Raw genomic sequence first — 17,096 nt, forward strand, 5'->3', positions numbered from 1 at the left:
GCCAGGGCTAATGTCATGGCTTGTTTATAGAGGACCATGATGACTATTGGCCTAATTGTGATTTTAGGTAAGCCACAAGGTCCCAGCCACCCAATATATATTCCTAAACGTCCACTTTGACAAAGTCTTTCTCTCCAGGCTAGCACTCCCATGCTTATATTCAATCCTTTGAAAAAGAGGACGTGGAGGGGATGTTGTTTATATGAAGCTGATAGATGCATATAGAAATAGGAAAGAAAAAGTCCTTTTTACTAATCTCTTAATTGTACATTTAGCAGAGAACCATTTGCTAGATCATATGGATTAAAAAGAGGGCCTAGCCTTGATGCAAGGGATGAGATTCTAAGATTTCAGATACAGACGTTTCTTAGAGAAAGAGCAGCACAGTTCAAATAATTCCTAGTTGGAATGCTGAGATAAGGGAACACCTCAGCGACAGCAACAAGGGTGCTGAAGGCCAACCTCACTGTTGATTAGTATTTTTCCTAAAGCCTCTTACGGGCTTGGAAGCAACTTTTACCTGAAAAGTAAGTGCATTGCATTTAGGGATATGCCTTCATTAAAGCTATGATTTTGCTGTACATCCGCCGAGGGGCGTCAAGGCCCCAGACAAAATCAAAGTGGTTCCAATCTGGGAATAGTTTAAAGTAACGAAGATTCCTGATTTGGGGAAGTATTCTGGCCACATCCTGAGGTGTTACAAGGACGTCTTGTCCACCAGCCCAAATAGCAGTAGGCACTTTCATGGCAGACAAGTCATATAGTGGGGGACGACTCTGTGGGAGAGAAAGAAGTAATTGTAAGAGGTAGCTCCTCATAGCAACAACCGAATTCAGATAAGTAGAAAGGCTGCTAAAAGAGTATCTGCTATGACCATAGCTCTATCAAGCAACCAAGGGAAGAAAGTATGTAATGGTCCCTACCTTCAAGACGTTTGCAAAAGAGAGAGCAAAGCAAGATAGATAAATAAACATTAGTATACAAAGTAGGATATGTTAAATGGCATAAAACACTCCAAAAATAAAATGGAAGACACAGAAAGAATTATTTTCACCCAGGGATTTCATTTAAAAAAGGAGTTGTTTGAAATGACTCTTGAGAGATAGTTGGATTTTGACAGGCACAGATGGGTGTGGGTGGGCTTCCCAGGAAGCAGGAAGAGTACACAGGACATGATCAGGAATGGCATGCTTCCCAATGTACCTGGAGAACAAAATACATAAAGGAATATAGTAGACTATAAGGTTAGAGGCAGACAGTCAAGCTCTGAATATAAAGCTAAGGAATTTAGACAGCTTTCAGAAGTTTTGGGGACAAGGCAGGGTCATTTCTCAGAGCTCTGTCTTAGGACAACTGTGAGGACATCAGCTAATGGGATGAACGAAAAAGGGGCAGGTTGGAGGTAAGTCCTGAAAAAATCTAGACAAACTATGGATGGTCCATCTTGAAGCTATGGGGATATCTAAATTCTCCAAGGAAAAAAGAGAGAGTTAGGAAGAATCCTGGGGGAATGCTGACCATTTGAGAGTGGTGGGAGAAAGAGTAGCAAGGGGAGCAATCACAAAGGGAAGGAAAAACCAGAGATTACTGCATCATGGAAGTTCAAGTTGGGGGAGTGAGTTGCAAGAAGATTGTGGTAACTAATGTAACACATTTTGAAAGCTGAGAATAGACCACTGAATTTAGCAATTAAAGTCCATCGGTGACTTTATTAAATAGAGTAGCCATAATAGAATGATGAAGACCAAACCTACATTTTCTAAGGTTCAAGAGTGAGTGAAGGGAGGAAGCCCTTTTAAATATTAAAAAATGTCGATGAGAACTGAGTGATGGAATGATGACTTGATAGAATTGATGGGCTGAGGGAAGGTTTGTTTGGTCATTTGTTATAAGGAATAGGAGAAGGAGCCAGGAGGAGGGGAAGATGAGAAGAGATGGGGTCAAGGGCATGGGACTGGGATAACTTGGAAAGTAAGAGGACCTTCATTTTCTGATAAAGGAAGGAAGACAGAGATATTTTGAGGTAGATAAGAAGAAAGTTAAGAAATTTCATGCATGCAACAAATAGGTATTGAAGGTCCAGTGAGTGCCAGGTACTCTTCCAGGTGAGAAAACACCGGTGAACAAAACAGTGAGAAAATTCTACTCCTGGACTACATGGGTTAATCCTTTTATACTCAATGAAACATAGAGTGGGAGCAGAGATGGCACTGGGAAGTTGAGGAAAGGGCAAACTATTGAGATTCATTTCTCTGGGGAATGTAATAAAAACTGACTTTAAATGATCTTAAATCTCAAATAAACAAACAAAAATCCAGAATTGGCCTGGAGCAGGAAGGACCAGCTAACCACTGGTAACTTCTAAGGACATTGATACTCACATGCTTTAGAACTTGACCATAATGGTCTTATGTGTATAGTGTGTATGTGTTGTTTCATTTTCTTATGAATGTAAACAGTATATAAATACAACGTGTTCATTAAAAATAATGGAAGGAACCAAAAATATACAAAGTCCAGAATGAGAGTCCTTTACTCCTTCACGTCTATCCACTTCCCTTCTCCTTTCTTCCCCTCTCTGAAGGTAACCACTTCAACATTTATTGTTTTCTATGTTCTGTATCTTTCCTGAGCACTTGCAAACATATGCATTTGTATATATACATAGACTGAGAGGCAGGAGAAAACTTTTGTGGGTAATGGAAATGTTCTATCTAGATTGTATGGTTATACAAATGAATATATTTGTCAAAACTCATTGAATCAGACACATGAAATTAGTAAATTTTACTTTATGTAAATTACATCTTAAACTGATTTTTTTTTAAAAAGAAAATATACATAGTCTGGCCCCCATAGTTGTCTTAAGGGCTAGCAGAATCATTCCTCTAACAATCCAGTTCATTACTGAGAAATTGACTGGTCTGATTGATTGTTTTGATCCTCAGAAACAACTTAATTGATTTATGTTTGCACTAATAAATAACCAAAAATATGTTAGTCTATGAAAACATTGAAAACATTGCTATACTTAGAAGCCAGTTCCCTGACTATGAGAACAGAAAGGTGGTGACAGGATTAATTAAAAGAACAGTGCTGAATGAGTCTATAAATTTTGATGTGTAAAGTTATATGGAAAGAGATACCTTAAGACCCAAGTGTTCGATGTTGGACAATCCTTTTTTTAACTTTCATGTGGAATTCTAATTTTTTTGTTGGTATCAAGAAGTGTGTATTCATGTACTCTCTCAAGACTTTTTATGAAACAATTTTCATTATTATGCAGTCATTAAAAATTGCGTTAAAAGCCCCTCAGTAACATTTATTATCTCTTGCTATAGCTGTAAATGAAATAGCAAGATTAAAAGCTGTACAAAAGCAGTATAATGCTGAAAAACTGGAATAAATACACCAAAATATTAATACGTCTAATTATCTCTGGATGGAGGGATTACAAATTTTCTTTGTATTTGATTCTTTTATATCTAAATTTTCTGCAATGAATACAGATTAAAATTAGACATTTTTTTTAAAAGCTCTGTCAGTGCAATGCCACCAATTGCCAGGTAGGATTCTTCTCTCTCAAATAATTTCTTATTATAATTTCTCAAAAGCGCCATTCTGGGGTCATTCTAAGTAGCTCACCTGATTGTAGTGACGCATATTTTCGGCTTTACTTCCCCAGTCATAAGCTCTGAATTCATCAGACCTGTAAAGCTGAAATAAATGTCTTTTAGAAAAATAATAATCTGGGTAAGAATCATGAGAATTTATAGAAAATCTTAGAAAAACACTATACACTGGGAAGAAAATAAGGCTCCTGATGACCAGAAAGATAGAAATACCTTTTTTACTATTATGAAAAATAGGGTCCAACAGAACGAGAAGCAATGGTTGCTTTTGGTTTGAAGAAAAAGCTAATGGATAACAAAGACTCATTGGAAGGAAGTTAAATCCCAGTTATTTTTCTTTCTGGGGAAGTCTCAGCTCTCCTGAGGCTTCCCTTCTTCAGGGAAGGGTCTATTTTATAAGCTCTGATCTAAGATGGAGTTCATCTATGTCACGCACTTGGTCTGTACTGTAAAATCTTTTCTCTTCAAATTCAGGGAAATCAAAGCATAAAGACGGCAGCAAAGCCAAATTGGAAGCAATCTGCTCAGCTTCTTAGGGTAGTCCTCTTAACAGGGTCAATCTGTCCTCTTATATGTAATGAAAATAAGGATTGCTATGGCTTCGCAAGATCAAGACTTTACCTGTTTTATATGCAGGATGTTCTGCATGGATGTACCAGTGGGAGCATGTGACACGTACACATCCATTCGGCTCTAAGGGAAATAAAACTCATGTTACAGCAATAATCACCCAATAAAATAAACTATGCCTTTCAAAAGCAGAGAAAAATTATTCTTAGAATTAATAAGCAAATACTGGGGTTTTGAAAATGGTGAGGCAGAATCATCTAGATAAATATGCACTTATGTCAGATACTTGAATGTGAGTGAACCATGGGCTCACTAGTGGGATGGGTTGCTCTAGAGAAAACTTGCACCAGCTCTGAATCTGTAGAATAGTTTGCTTATTTTTTAAATTTAAATTTTAATTTAATTTAATTTTTATTTCAGAATATAGGGGGATACAATTGCTTTGGTCACATAAATTGCCTTTGCACTGCCCAAGTCAAATCTACATGTGTACCCATCCCCCAGACAGCACACACCACACCCAGAAGGTGTGAATTTACCACCCACCCCTTCTTCCCCCCTCCCACCTGCCTGATCCCCAATGAATGTTACTTCCATATGTGTACATAAGTATTGATTGATTAGTACCAATTTAATTGTAAATACATGTGGCATTTGTTTTTCCATTCTTATGATACTTCACTTAGAAGAAATTTACTTATCTTGAAGGAGAAAAAGCAGTAAGAGTCACCACAGAGCAAAGCGACTAGGAAAGGTGCTATGTGCGAGTGTAGGGGGTGGTGTGTGCAGGTGCATCCATGTGCACGGTCACAGGTCAGATCAGAAAACCTGGATTTTAGGTGCTAATGTTGTTAATGATCAGCTTTATAACTTTGGTCAAGTTATTTAACATTTCTGAGTTTCTGTTTTTTTCATCTATTAAATGAACATACAAAAAATCATACTACCAACTTGCCCAGCTCTTGTGGTGATAAAATAAAATATTGCAAAAGTAAAACTAAAAGCCAGTTCCTTCCAAAGCTTACTTCAATCTTTGTAAGCATTATAGAAATGAAAATGGTATAGAATAGTAATCATAATTCTATGTCTTAGAATACTATGAATCTGGGCGGGCTTGGTGGCTCACAACTGTAATCCTAGCACTCTGGGAGGTTGAGGCAGGAGGATCACTTGAGGTCAGGAGTTCAAGACCAGCCTGAGCAACTATGAGACTCCAGTCTCTACAAACAAATAGAATAATTAGCTGGGTGTGGTGGCATGTCCCTGTAGTCCCAGCTCCTTAGGAGGCTGAGATAGGAGGATCGCCTGAGCCCAGGAGTCTGAGGTTGCAATGAGCTATGATGATGCCATTGCACTCTAGCCCTCTAGCCAGGGCAACAGAGCAAGACTCTGTCTCAAAAAAAAAATATATATATATAAAAAATCTGTAGATCTGTATAATCTGTAGATTGTTTGGGTAGTATGGACATTTTAACAATATTGATTCTTCCAATCCATGAACATGGAATAGCCTTCCTTTTTGTGTGTGTCCTCTTCAATTTCTTTCATCAACGTTGTATAGTTTTCATTGTAGAGAACTTTTACTTCTGTGGTTAAGTTTATTCCTAGGTATTTTATTTTATTGTAGCTATTGTAAATGGTATTACTTTCCTGGTTTCATTTTTAGATCGTTAGCTGTTGGCATATAGAAATGCTACTGATTTTTGTATGTTGATTCTGTATCCTTCAAATTTACTGAATTTGTTTTTCAGTTTTTCACTTCGAATAGTTTTTTGGTGAAGTCTTTAGGTTTTTCTAAATATAAGATCCTGAGCAAAAAGAACAAAGCTGGAGGCAACACATTATCTGACTTCAAATTCTACTACAAAGCTACAGTAACAAAAACAGCATGGTACTGGCATAAAAGCAGACACATAGACCATTGGAACAGAATAGAGAATCCAGAAATAAATCCATACATTTACAGTAAACTTTTTTTCAACAAAGGCATCAGGAACATGGGAAAAGGACAATCTCTTTAATATATGGTGCTGAGAAAACTGGATACCCATATGCAGCAGAATGAAACTAGACCACTATCTCTCACCATATAAAAAAATAAAATAAAAATGGATTAAAGACTTAAATCCAAGACCTGAAACTATGGAACTACTAGAATAAAATATTGGGAAAATGTTCCAGGACATTGATCTAGGCAAACATTTCTTAAGTAAGACCTTAAAAGCACAGGCAATCAAAGCAAAAATGGACAAATAGGATCACATCAGGCTAAAAAGCTTCTGCACAGCAAAGGAAACAATCAACAAAGTAAAGAGACATTATATTGAATGGGTGAACATATTTGCAGTCTACCCATCTAAGGGATAAATAACCAAAATATAGAAGGAGTGCAAACAACTCAACAGCAAAAACAAAACCAAACAAACAAGAACCCCCCCCAAAAAAACAATAAAATAATTCTATTAAAAATGGGCAAAATATCTGAATAGACATTTTTCAAAAGAAGACATACATATGGTCAACAGGTATATGAACTAATGCTCAACATAATCATCAGAAAAATGCAAATCAAAACTACAATGAGATACCATCTCACCTGTTAAGAATAGATTTCATCAAAAAGATAGTCAATAACGAACACTGGCAAGGATGTGGAGAAAGGAGAACACTCGTACACTCTTGGTGGAATGTAAATTAGTGCATCCACTGTGGAGAAGAGTGTGGAGGTTCTTTGAAAAACTGAAACAGAACTCCCATATGACCCAGCAATCTCATTGCTGAGTGTATACCCAGAAGAAAGGAAATCAGCATATGGAAGAGATATCCGTACTCTCTTGTTTATTACAGCACTATTCACAAGAGCCAAGATATGAAATCAACCTAAATGTCCATCAACAGATAAATGGATAATGTGGTACATATACATAATGGAATATTATTCAATCATAAAAAAAGAATGAAGTCTTGTCATTTGTAACAACATGGATGGAACTGGAAGACATTATTTTAAGTGAAATAAGCCAGACACAAAAAGACAAATATCACATGTTTTCACTCATATGTGGGCAATCAAAATGAAAACAATCAAGCTCATGAGATAGAGAATAGAATGATGGTTACCAGAGACTGGTAAGAGTATTGGGGAAAGAGTGGTTGGTTAATGGGTGCAAAAATATAGTTAGATAGAAGAAATAAGACCTAGTGTTTGGTAGCACAATAAAGCAACTATAGGTAACAATAATTTATTGTATATTTCAAAATAATTAGAATAGTGGAATGGGAAGCTTCCTAACACACAAAAAAGATAAATGCTTGAGGTGGTGGATATCCCAATTACCCTGATTTGATCATTACACATTGTATGCTTGCATCAAAATATCACATGTACCCCATAAATATGTACAACTATTATGTACCCATAAAATATTTTTTTTTAAATAGCAAAAAAAAATCTGCCTCTAAGCATTTGGAATACCATATGAATCCATATAGTGTAATAGATATATCAAAATGAATCAAAGGAAAGCTAACATTTCTTGAGGTATCAAATGGTCCCATAGTTATTATACATACCATATTCATATTTTTCTTGTTGTATCCAGCCCATAAGGACAAAAATTCACTACATATCAGCCAGAGTATTTTATTGTTGCAGATTTTGGTAGAAGGTATCTTTTTTTTCTTATCTTCTATAAAGACACCTTTGGTACCAAAAAAAGCCTGCAAAAGTAAACAATAATTACCTTTTCAAGAACCATTTTCAGACTTCTTGACATTCCCTTCATTCCAGAAATGAGTCATACTTGGGGATCTACTTGTATTTATATTTGCTATTTCAGTCAAGGAGACCAAATCATTCAGAAAAAGTGCTTTAGGAATCTATCTCCACATGAGAAAGATCATTAAATATTATTTATAAGGAGATTGCAATAAGAGCCCTCAACCCCAAATTCACTTCTCCATGTTGAAGCTTCCCTGAATTCTGCCCAATAAGTGATTGCCGATATTTATTTCTCATTTATTGGTAAGAAAGGTGGAATAGTTTCTTTTTAAGGTCAAATATGACCCTGAGTAGGAAGGGAAAACAGTTTTCCACATTAGCCATGTGCACATGGCATTGGCTTTATAGTACTGTCCCAGGTTAGCCAGCTCTTAGGTTGGAAAGTAAAGAATGGTGAACCAAAGGGAGGGTGACAATGGACAGAAGAGATACAATGATGTCCTGAAGGCAGCAAGATTAAAACTTCTAGGACTTTGGAAAGTATGCATCAGTAGGGATTTCTGGCAAGGTCTTGAAGCTTCTGGGGACAACTGATAGCAGGGAGGAACAGGGGATAGGACTTAACGTGGCAGGAATGATGACAGTGGGAAATGTGAAACAGAGCAGGCAATAGCATTATTTGTCTCATAGCTGATCTATGTAGGAAGAGCAACACATACAAAACCAGTGTATTTACAGATAGGTGTATCCACCTCTCAATTTAATTTCACAAATTAGTTTGCTCAACCCCACCCATATGTAGAAAATATTCAAAACTAACTGATGACAACACATTTTAAAAACAGAACTAGGGAAGTTCTTGAACAGGGAAGTTACATCACTGTGCTCACAGTAAACAATACAATTGGTATCAAACCAGTCATTAGGCCCTATGGAAATTCTTGTATTAGTTAAAAAATAATAGTTTTTCCATTCCTATCACTCCACCTCAAACAGGGACCTCATTTTCTTACATACAAATTATTGTGGTATCCTAACTGGTCTCTTTGACTTCATTTTGCCCAAATCTATTTTATCCATCACCCCAAACTCAAAGGGCAATCTTGGTGAAATTACTACACTCATTGTGGCAATGACCTTTGCAGAGAAACAAAAGCAAACAGAAAAACAAGACCAAAACAACCCTTTGATGGATAAAATTTCAAATCCACAATTGACAATCAAATCACTTTTTCGACTCTTGAAAAATAAACAATAAATATTTGAATGACTACTTGAGTTGTAAGACATTTAGGCTTTGGAATCCTAGCTTTGGTAAATTACTGCAAGCTCTCATTTGGGAACAAGTATATCCTCAGGTAAATTTTGTCAAAAGGAGGAGCCTACCTTGAGCATGGAATTGGGAAGTAGAAAAAGATTGGTAAAAATGCCTGTGGGATATTTGAATGAGATCATAGGACCCAAAGCAAAATTCATTTTGATTCTTTGTGCCAGTTCAGGCATGGTGGAAAAGGCTACAAACCCTGAGAAAACAGGAGACAAGACAATCTTGTAAAAATTAGAAATACATAAGCAATGTTTCTACTAATAAAAGTGGGATTCTGCTTAGTCATTTTTGTCCTTCTATTGTGATGATCTTGAGGATGAATTGGAAAATTCTTCTGAGTTATTCTGCAAAGTTAATCTGCCTTTAGTCCTCTCTACTCCCAAGCCCCCAATCTTCTCTTATTCTAGTGAAGGACAGCTTAACTGGTTTGGGAGGAATGGAGTAGCTGACGGGGGAAAGGTGAGGAGTGGGCTGACAGAGCAGCTACTGCTGGGTGAACTGAAGGCAGCTTCACTTCCCAAGCATGGGGTAAATGCTGGCAATATTCTCATTCACCTCCAACTCTAAGAGGCCAGAATGAGTCACAGAACTTCCAGAAGTAAATAATCAGTTCAAGGGAGGTAAATTAATTTCTTTCTATAGTATCATGTAGTTATTCCACAGGTTTTCTTTCTCAGAGGGGAATGAGATTTTACTGCTCCCAGTGGCTTGCTAGCTGCTTGCCAACCTCCCAGACTCTTCCTTACTTCCAAGAAGGAAGGGGCTTTCCCTGGATCCACTGTGGTCCCAGGAAGGACCAGCTGTTTCCATTTGTCCTGCTCTTTGAACAGTGACATTGCCCCCTTTTACAGCCCTAGGAGGAGAAGGGTGGAGATCGGCAGTGTGTGTGTGTGTGTGTGTGTGTGTGTGTGTGTGTGTGTCCTGAAATGCTTGTTGAAATGTTAAAACTGTCTGCCAGAAACAGAGGAACTGAAATAATTTTCTGAGTATCTGATACAAAGACTTTGAACCAGGCATAATACTGCCCCCCAGAGACTGTTTGAAAACGCGTGGAGGTGAGTTTTTTGGTGGCCACACAGACTGGAGAGCCCTTTTGACATTTAGTGGGCTGGGGCCTGCATTGCTAAATGTCCTACAAACAGTGGGTCCTTCCCACGTAACAAAAATTGCTCTGTCCAAAGGGCAAATAGTGCTCATTAAAATATACCATGCACGAAATGTAACATAGAGCACTGATGATCAAATTCTCCATGTTTTCTTTGTAGATCAGAGCATATCTAAGTCTTACCCACTTTTCCAGACCCAACTCAGGTCATTCCTTCTCTATACAGTTTCTCCATAGTGCTCACATACCCAGGTAGTGAATCAGACTAACCTGGTTTGAATCTGTTTGCTCTTCTACGAGATGGAGACAATACTAGTAGGGTTGTTCTGAAGATCAGAGGGAGATATTGTGGGAAAGGTCCTGAACATGGAGCCCTATACATAATGAATGCTCAATAAGTGTTAGATATTATAGTATAATTATTTGTTTACTAGCGGCATCTTTTGATCTTCTGTTAGTTCTCCGACATTCTTTTAGTATAATATACTCTCTGATGCTCACTGTCTGTTCCAAGCTTTTAAAATGCCTATCAAGATAAAGTATAATCAATATATGTTTGTTGATGATGATAATGAAAATATTGTAAGAATATTTATTTCTTGCACAGTTTTACTCAATCTAAAATATTGTGTGTTCATATCACTTATTCTCTTAAAATTAGAAACTTTAGTAGAATTTCAATACTAAATTCAAATTTTTGTTAGTATGGATCTCTTTAAACTTTTATTTGTAACTAGATTATTGATTTCTTTCCAAAATATCTAGATGATCATTAAGAAGTAAATTGTCAATGTCAAAAATTAAAAAAATTTCTACCTAGTGTTTACATTTAATTGCTATTTCATAAATATTAAATCTTATGTTAAATAGATAAGCCCAGTTGATTTATTATAGTAAGCTTTTATGCTTTAACCCACAAGGAAATATAACCATATCTTTTTGTTTTGTTAAAATGTACATGTAATATCCCCCTTTTTATTTTTTTAAAATCCCATTTGGGTTGTGAGAAAGATACGATTTATGTGTATTTATCATTCTTCAAGGATATTTCATAGCATTAGGCTTTACTTATTCAGTTTAGAGGGAATCTAGACATTAACTCTTTAGAATTACTTCCTAGGTTTTGGGACACATGTTATTCCTGGGAAATTACATCACCATTACAAATATGCCAAGGCTACCAGAGATGGAGAAAACATTTGCCTTATATACAGTCTCTGGATTGTGGGTTCACAGCTGCTTAGGGTTATTCCAAGCATAGGACAGAGAATTAAGGGCACTATAAACAGTAGTTCCTCTATTCCACTGTTAAGGTAGACTCCCATAAGACTCCAATAACACTGATAGTTGTAAACATACCTATTGTAGTACCAAGTGAATGTCCAATAAAATACAACTTCTCCTGACCAGTTTTATTTACAATGAAGTCTATTATTCCTGGGAGATCATATTTGGCCATTTCATCAAAACTGCAAAATAAAACAGGGGCTTATAAATAAATACTTGGAGTGTAAGTTGAAAGCTCAGAGCACTTGCTTGCTTCCTTTTATACACAAAATTCTGCACTGTTTTCTTCTTCTGGGTGTATTTCATTATTTTTCCAATTGAATGTAGGCTACTGTAGCTTTTTTCCCCTACAAATATATATTTTTCTTCCTAGTAACAGGAACAATTTCAAAACTTGTGTATGCTTTCTGAAGTTCAGCCTGATTATCCCTCCTCTTCACCCCTTCTCTTCCTTCTCTTTGCCTTCCTTTTCCCCATGAAGTTTGCATGCTTCTACTTCTGACTCCCCCGTGGGACTTCACAACTCTCAGGGTCATTTAATACCCATCTTTGGAAACAGGACTGCTGTAAATCACGATTCTGCCATTTACGAGCTGAGTACCTTTTGATAAGTTACTTAAGTGCTCTGTGATTTACAGGGCTGCTATAGGAGTTGGATGGTATGAAAGAAATGACTCTGGCTGCTAGTAGGCACTCAATACGATGTTGCTATGATTAATATTTCTGTCCATGGGGATATATATTCAATATATACTGATATCCTATAGTATTGGTTTAGCCAGCATTAATATAGGAGATCAAAAAGACCTATATAACATTTAGTCAAATCAGGTACCCTATGAGCCAGAGGCCTTTTTGTTAAAAGAACATGTGGGGAAATCTCTAGATTGGTTCTCCCAAGTATAAAAGATAAAATGTTGTGATGCCTTAAAGTAAGCAAGCTCCTAGCTCCCAGTCAAAGACTAGTGTCACAAAGTATTTCCTAACACTCGCTCCTGGCCTGAGAGCTCTGACTCTACCAATTTATTCTATGCCTTCTTTCCTCTCAACCTTTCAGTTGCTGAATATTTTATTAATGTGATAGGAATGTACACTCTGTTCTAGCAGGAGGCTTGCAAAACAACAGGGAGCTTAGGCTCAAAGAAAGGAAGTCTACTGTAGCCGCCAGCCTGTTTCCTGGTAACAGCAGAAAATACGTTCATTAAAAAAACTGTCATGGGCCAGATGCGGTGGCTCACACCTGTAGTCCTAGCACTCTGGGAAGCCGAGAGGGGAGGATCCATTGAGCTCAGGAGCTCAAGACCAGACTGAGCAAGAACAAGACCTCATAAAATAGAAAAAAATAGCCAGGCAACTAAAAACAGAAAAAATAGCCAGGCATGGTCACACATGCCTGTAGTCCCAGCTACTTGGGAGGCTGAGGCCAGAGGATCATTTGAGCCCAGGAGTTTGAGGTTGCTATGAGCCAGGCTGATGCCATGGCACTCTAGCCAGGGTGACAGAGTGAGACTCTGTCTCAAAAAGAAACAAACAAACAAAAGACAGTCAACATATCAAAAGATTCTTCTTCCTTTCCCATTAACAAGGTTTTAGAAATGTCATATTGGAGTTTTCCTGAAAATAATATTCTGTACAATCTCAACCACAGTTTCTCTAAATAAATGCAGTACTGCTATACATCATCTTTGCAAAATTGACTGGCTTTCCAGGAGAAAAGACTTGTAAAATTATCACTAAAATGAATATAAGCTTCGTGAGGACAGGGATTTGGTGTGTTCACTGTTTGAACGTTCAGGGCCTAGGACAGTGCATACAGTAGGCACTCAAACACTGGCTGAATGAATGCATGCATTAGTCATAGGAATTTCTTGAGCTATCACTTGGGACATACTTAAAATACTTAGAATCAGATGTTAAAATGATCTGGTTAAAACAGCATAATTTGCTGTGGGGCAATCAGTGAAAATCAAAACTTCTTGCTGTTTCTCTCCTTTGAGATGTTAGCAGAAACTATAAGGAGCTATGTTACTTCAAGTGTCAAAGATTATTATGACTATCATTCACACTATTATATTTAAAAAAAATTACCTCCAACTTTCCTCTTAAATCCTTAGCTAGAGTTTACCTAAAGGCCCAGAATTTCTCTTCAGTCTCTGAGAGTGTTTTGTGTCTTCTTGACCAAGTATTCCCTCGACTGTTTCCCATCCATACATCGTAACCTGCATCTGCTAGAAGGAATCCAAGGCTTCCACTGGCAAAATTCTCAAGCCAGTAGGCATTGTCTCCAAACAGGGCATGCTGCATGTACACAACTGGCCGGGGACCTGGGGACAGGGCATGGAGAGAGAGAGAGAAAAAGAGAGAGAGAGATATATATTTATGATAAAAATGTCAGAAACATCATAGAAACACACACACACAGTAAAAAGCAAAACCAGTATTCATTTCTGCCTTGTCATTAGTGTAAAGCATTATAATCATATAACTTCAGTTTCTTGAGCACATACTTTGTACCTGGTGCTATGCTGACTGATTTACATGTACTAGCTTATTAAATTCTTACAATAACTCTATAAAGTAGTTGCTATTTTGAGAATCCTCATTTTACAGATGTGGAAACCAAGCCTTAATGTAGTTAAGTAACTTTTCAGGAGGGTCACCCAGGTAAAAAGTTACAAAGCAAAGACTCAAACCTGGTTTTGTTTCATGTCAAAGCCTGTGCTTGTAACTGCTCTGCTCTGTGTATTCATACATATCTCCTACGTGTGGCTTACAAAGATGTGGAATTTATCATGTTATTGGAGTCCTGTAAATCTTCCAGGGAGGAAGAGGAGGTGAGTGTAAATGGACAGTTCTCACCAACTTCCAACCAAATCCCCAGCCCCCACTCAGTGGAGAGCATTTGAGAACTATTACACAATAGTATAAGCAGCTCAGCATCCCACTGCCAATTCCCAGATTCCCGAGGGGGAGAGTATTCAGAGAGATGGGAAGAACCAGGGTTGAAAGTGCAGAAAAGACACCATAATTTAATGGCTAAGAACACAGGCTCTAGAGCCAGGCTTCCTGGATTTAAATTCTGGTTCTGTCATTTGCTATGTGTGTGACTTTCAGCCTGTTACATAACCTGTTGTGCCTCAGTGGCATCATCTGTAAAATGGCAACTATTCATGGTACCCACCTCATGGTGTTGCTGGTAGGTTTAACTGATTTAAAGTGTGTAGAACAATATATCTATTAAATGATTTTTATTTCCAAATCTTTCCAAAATTCTCCCTCCTTAAGCAAAATCTTTCCCATAGAAGTTTTCTCCTTTTGTATGTTACACCTTCCTCTCCTCTATGCCTGGGATTACCAGATTTAGGAAATTTGAATTTAAGATAAACAATGAATAACTTTTTAGTATATCTTAAAATGAGACTTACATGAAAAAAAATTGTTGTTGATCTAACATTCAAATTTAACTGGATGTCCCATATTTTAACTGGTGAGGCTACCCATGTTCCACCCTGATTTTTCCTTTTGAAACTCTTGAAGTACAAATTTCTTTCTTAGAGGGGCAGAATGTCGAACAACATGACTTTATCTGCTACTGAAAGTGGATGGTGGGTCAGAAGATACAGAGTGAACATGATAAGCAGCTGCTAATAAATGATTTGTCATTGAGCCTTTGCAGATATTTTGTTTATTCTTATATTTCCCTCCTCAGAGGCTTTGCGGTTATGTCTTCCCTTTTTAAGAATATCATTCCCCTGCTTTTGCATGGCTGGGTCTTCAGTCTAGATTTCAGGCCTTATTAATACCACGCTCTTTCATTCCATGAACTCTTAGGTCAAAGTGTATGTGGATGTTAAGGTTTTCAACTCTGGAAAAAGTTTCAGAAATGCTACTGTCATTTAAGTTGATTTTTTTATCCTGCAGAGGGAAGCCCCTTGATGTTAGTGGGTGCAGGGGAGAGGTTTTTGGGGTACCCCACAGTCAACGACACGCAATCTAGCAAATCTCCTTTCAGCAGTGAAGAGATCCATTTTCCTGGGACATGGCAATTTTCCACATGAGAACTCAGTAACCAGCTAGCCAAATGTAGGCTCCACCTTTCCATTTATACCCTAACAAGCAAGTCTGGTTGTAGTCAGCAAGATCAGTCTTGCCCACTGTATTTTTATTTTGCCTGTTTTAAGAGAATCATCAAGAGTACAGTTCCCTTTTAACCACTTACAGACTAACCCAATAAATTAAAGCAATTTTGATAAACCAGTCACACTCTTGATGAATATCCAGCACTAAATTTCTGTCACATGCAGTTCTCCTTCTCAGGAGAGACATGTCTTGTACCTGTGCTCCCAGCATGTCTTTGCCCGTAGGGGATTCTGTTGACAAGTAGTATGTACCCATCTGCAGTGGTGACATCATACTCTTCACTGGGGTAGCCATTGTAGGTAATGATTTCACTCTGCACAGTGAAAATACAGGCATTAGCTGAACTTTTTCTCTGCAGGATATCAAAAGAAACTAAAAGAAAGCATCTAGTGTGTGTTTATTAGGGTGAATTATCTGAAATCTGTACTCCCAGGTAATTGTGAAATTAATTTACTACATAAAGTTTTTATAAAAAATAAGTAGAATGTTAGAAAATATCTACGATTTTCAAACTATTGGCAAATATTTTGGAGTGTAGGAAGAAAATTTAGCATTAACCCATTCTTTCTGACAAAGCTATATTCTCAGGTCAAATGTCTTTTGAGACCTCTCTTGGTTTAAAGGTAACAAAACTATAGACCTTCTACTATAGTAGAAGGCAGTCATATATATCATACAAATGGCTTAATATTCTTAAAATATAAATTCAAAAGAGGAGGTTATATATATATAAAACACAATGCTTGTTTTCATTACTATAATAGAAAATATTAGTTATTCAGCCAAACGAGAAGATCTACCTAGCTTGACTCTTGTAGAGATATTAAAAACCATCTACATTTAACATGTTTTCTTATCAGAGATTTTCTGTTATAATAGGACCTTTGCTCTCACAACCTATTAATCCTGCTTCCTTTGATGGTCTTTGAAATTTTCTAGTACTTACAATATTCATCCACACTTCAGGATTTACTTCATTTTCCAAGTCAAAGAATCTACCAGCATTCAAAGTTCCACAAATCAAACAGGTTGTTGTTAAAAACAGCCACATCATAGAACTGCTGGGCATAAAAAATTTAATATCCATAGATTAATTTTACCTGTCATTGTTGATTAATGAAATGAAAATAGTGCCCTAATGAAAGCTTGAATAACACCATAAGAAAGCTGATAATGTATGAAAGGGAATAAATACAGTGAACTAACTTGGAGCACTGTTACTCTATTTTTTCACACAAAAATTATCTTGACATAGTCTAATTCTTGAAATGAATTTAATCAAATATGAAGGGCTTTTTTTGTCTTATTTTAATC

At 37.0% G+C, this 17,096-nt stretch overlaps 1 protein-coding gene across 1 annotated transcript; it reads right to left on the minus strand.

The window, feature by feature from the left end:
* Positions 1 to 542: 542 nt before the first annotated feature.
* Positions 543 to 16,836, minus strand: LIPN (lipase family member N). Its single transcript, XM_045568211.1, has 9 exons — positions 16,729 to 16,836; positions 15,978 to 16,095; positions 13,768 to 13,966; positions 11,715 to 11,824; positions 9,310 to 9,446; positions 7,776 to 7,922; positions 4,254 to 4,325; positions 3,646 to 3,717; positions 543 to 776 (listed from the first exon to the last, which is right to left on the minus strand). Exons 1-9 carry the CDS (start codon positions 16,834 to 16,836, stop codon positions 543 to 545), a joined length of 1,197 nt encoding a protein of 398 aa, XP_045424167.1.
* Positions 16,837 to 17,096: the final 260 nt, after the last annotated feature.

The sequence above is a fragment of the Lemur catta genome, chromosome 14, assembly GCF_020740605.2.
Source record: "Lemur catta isolate mLemCat1 chromosome 14, mLemCat1.pri, whole genome shotgun sequence".
NCBI lineage: Eukaryota > Metazoa > Chordata > Mammalia > Primates > Lemuridae > Lemur > Lemur catta.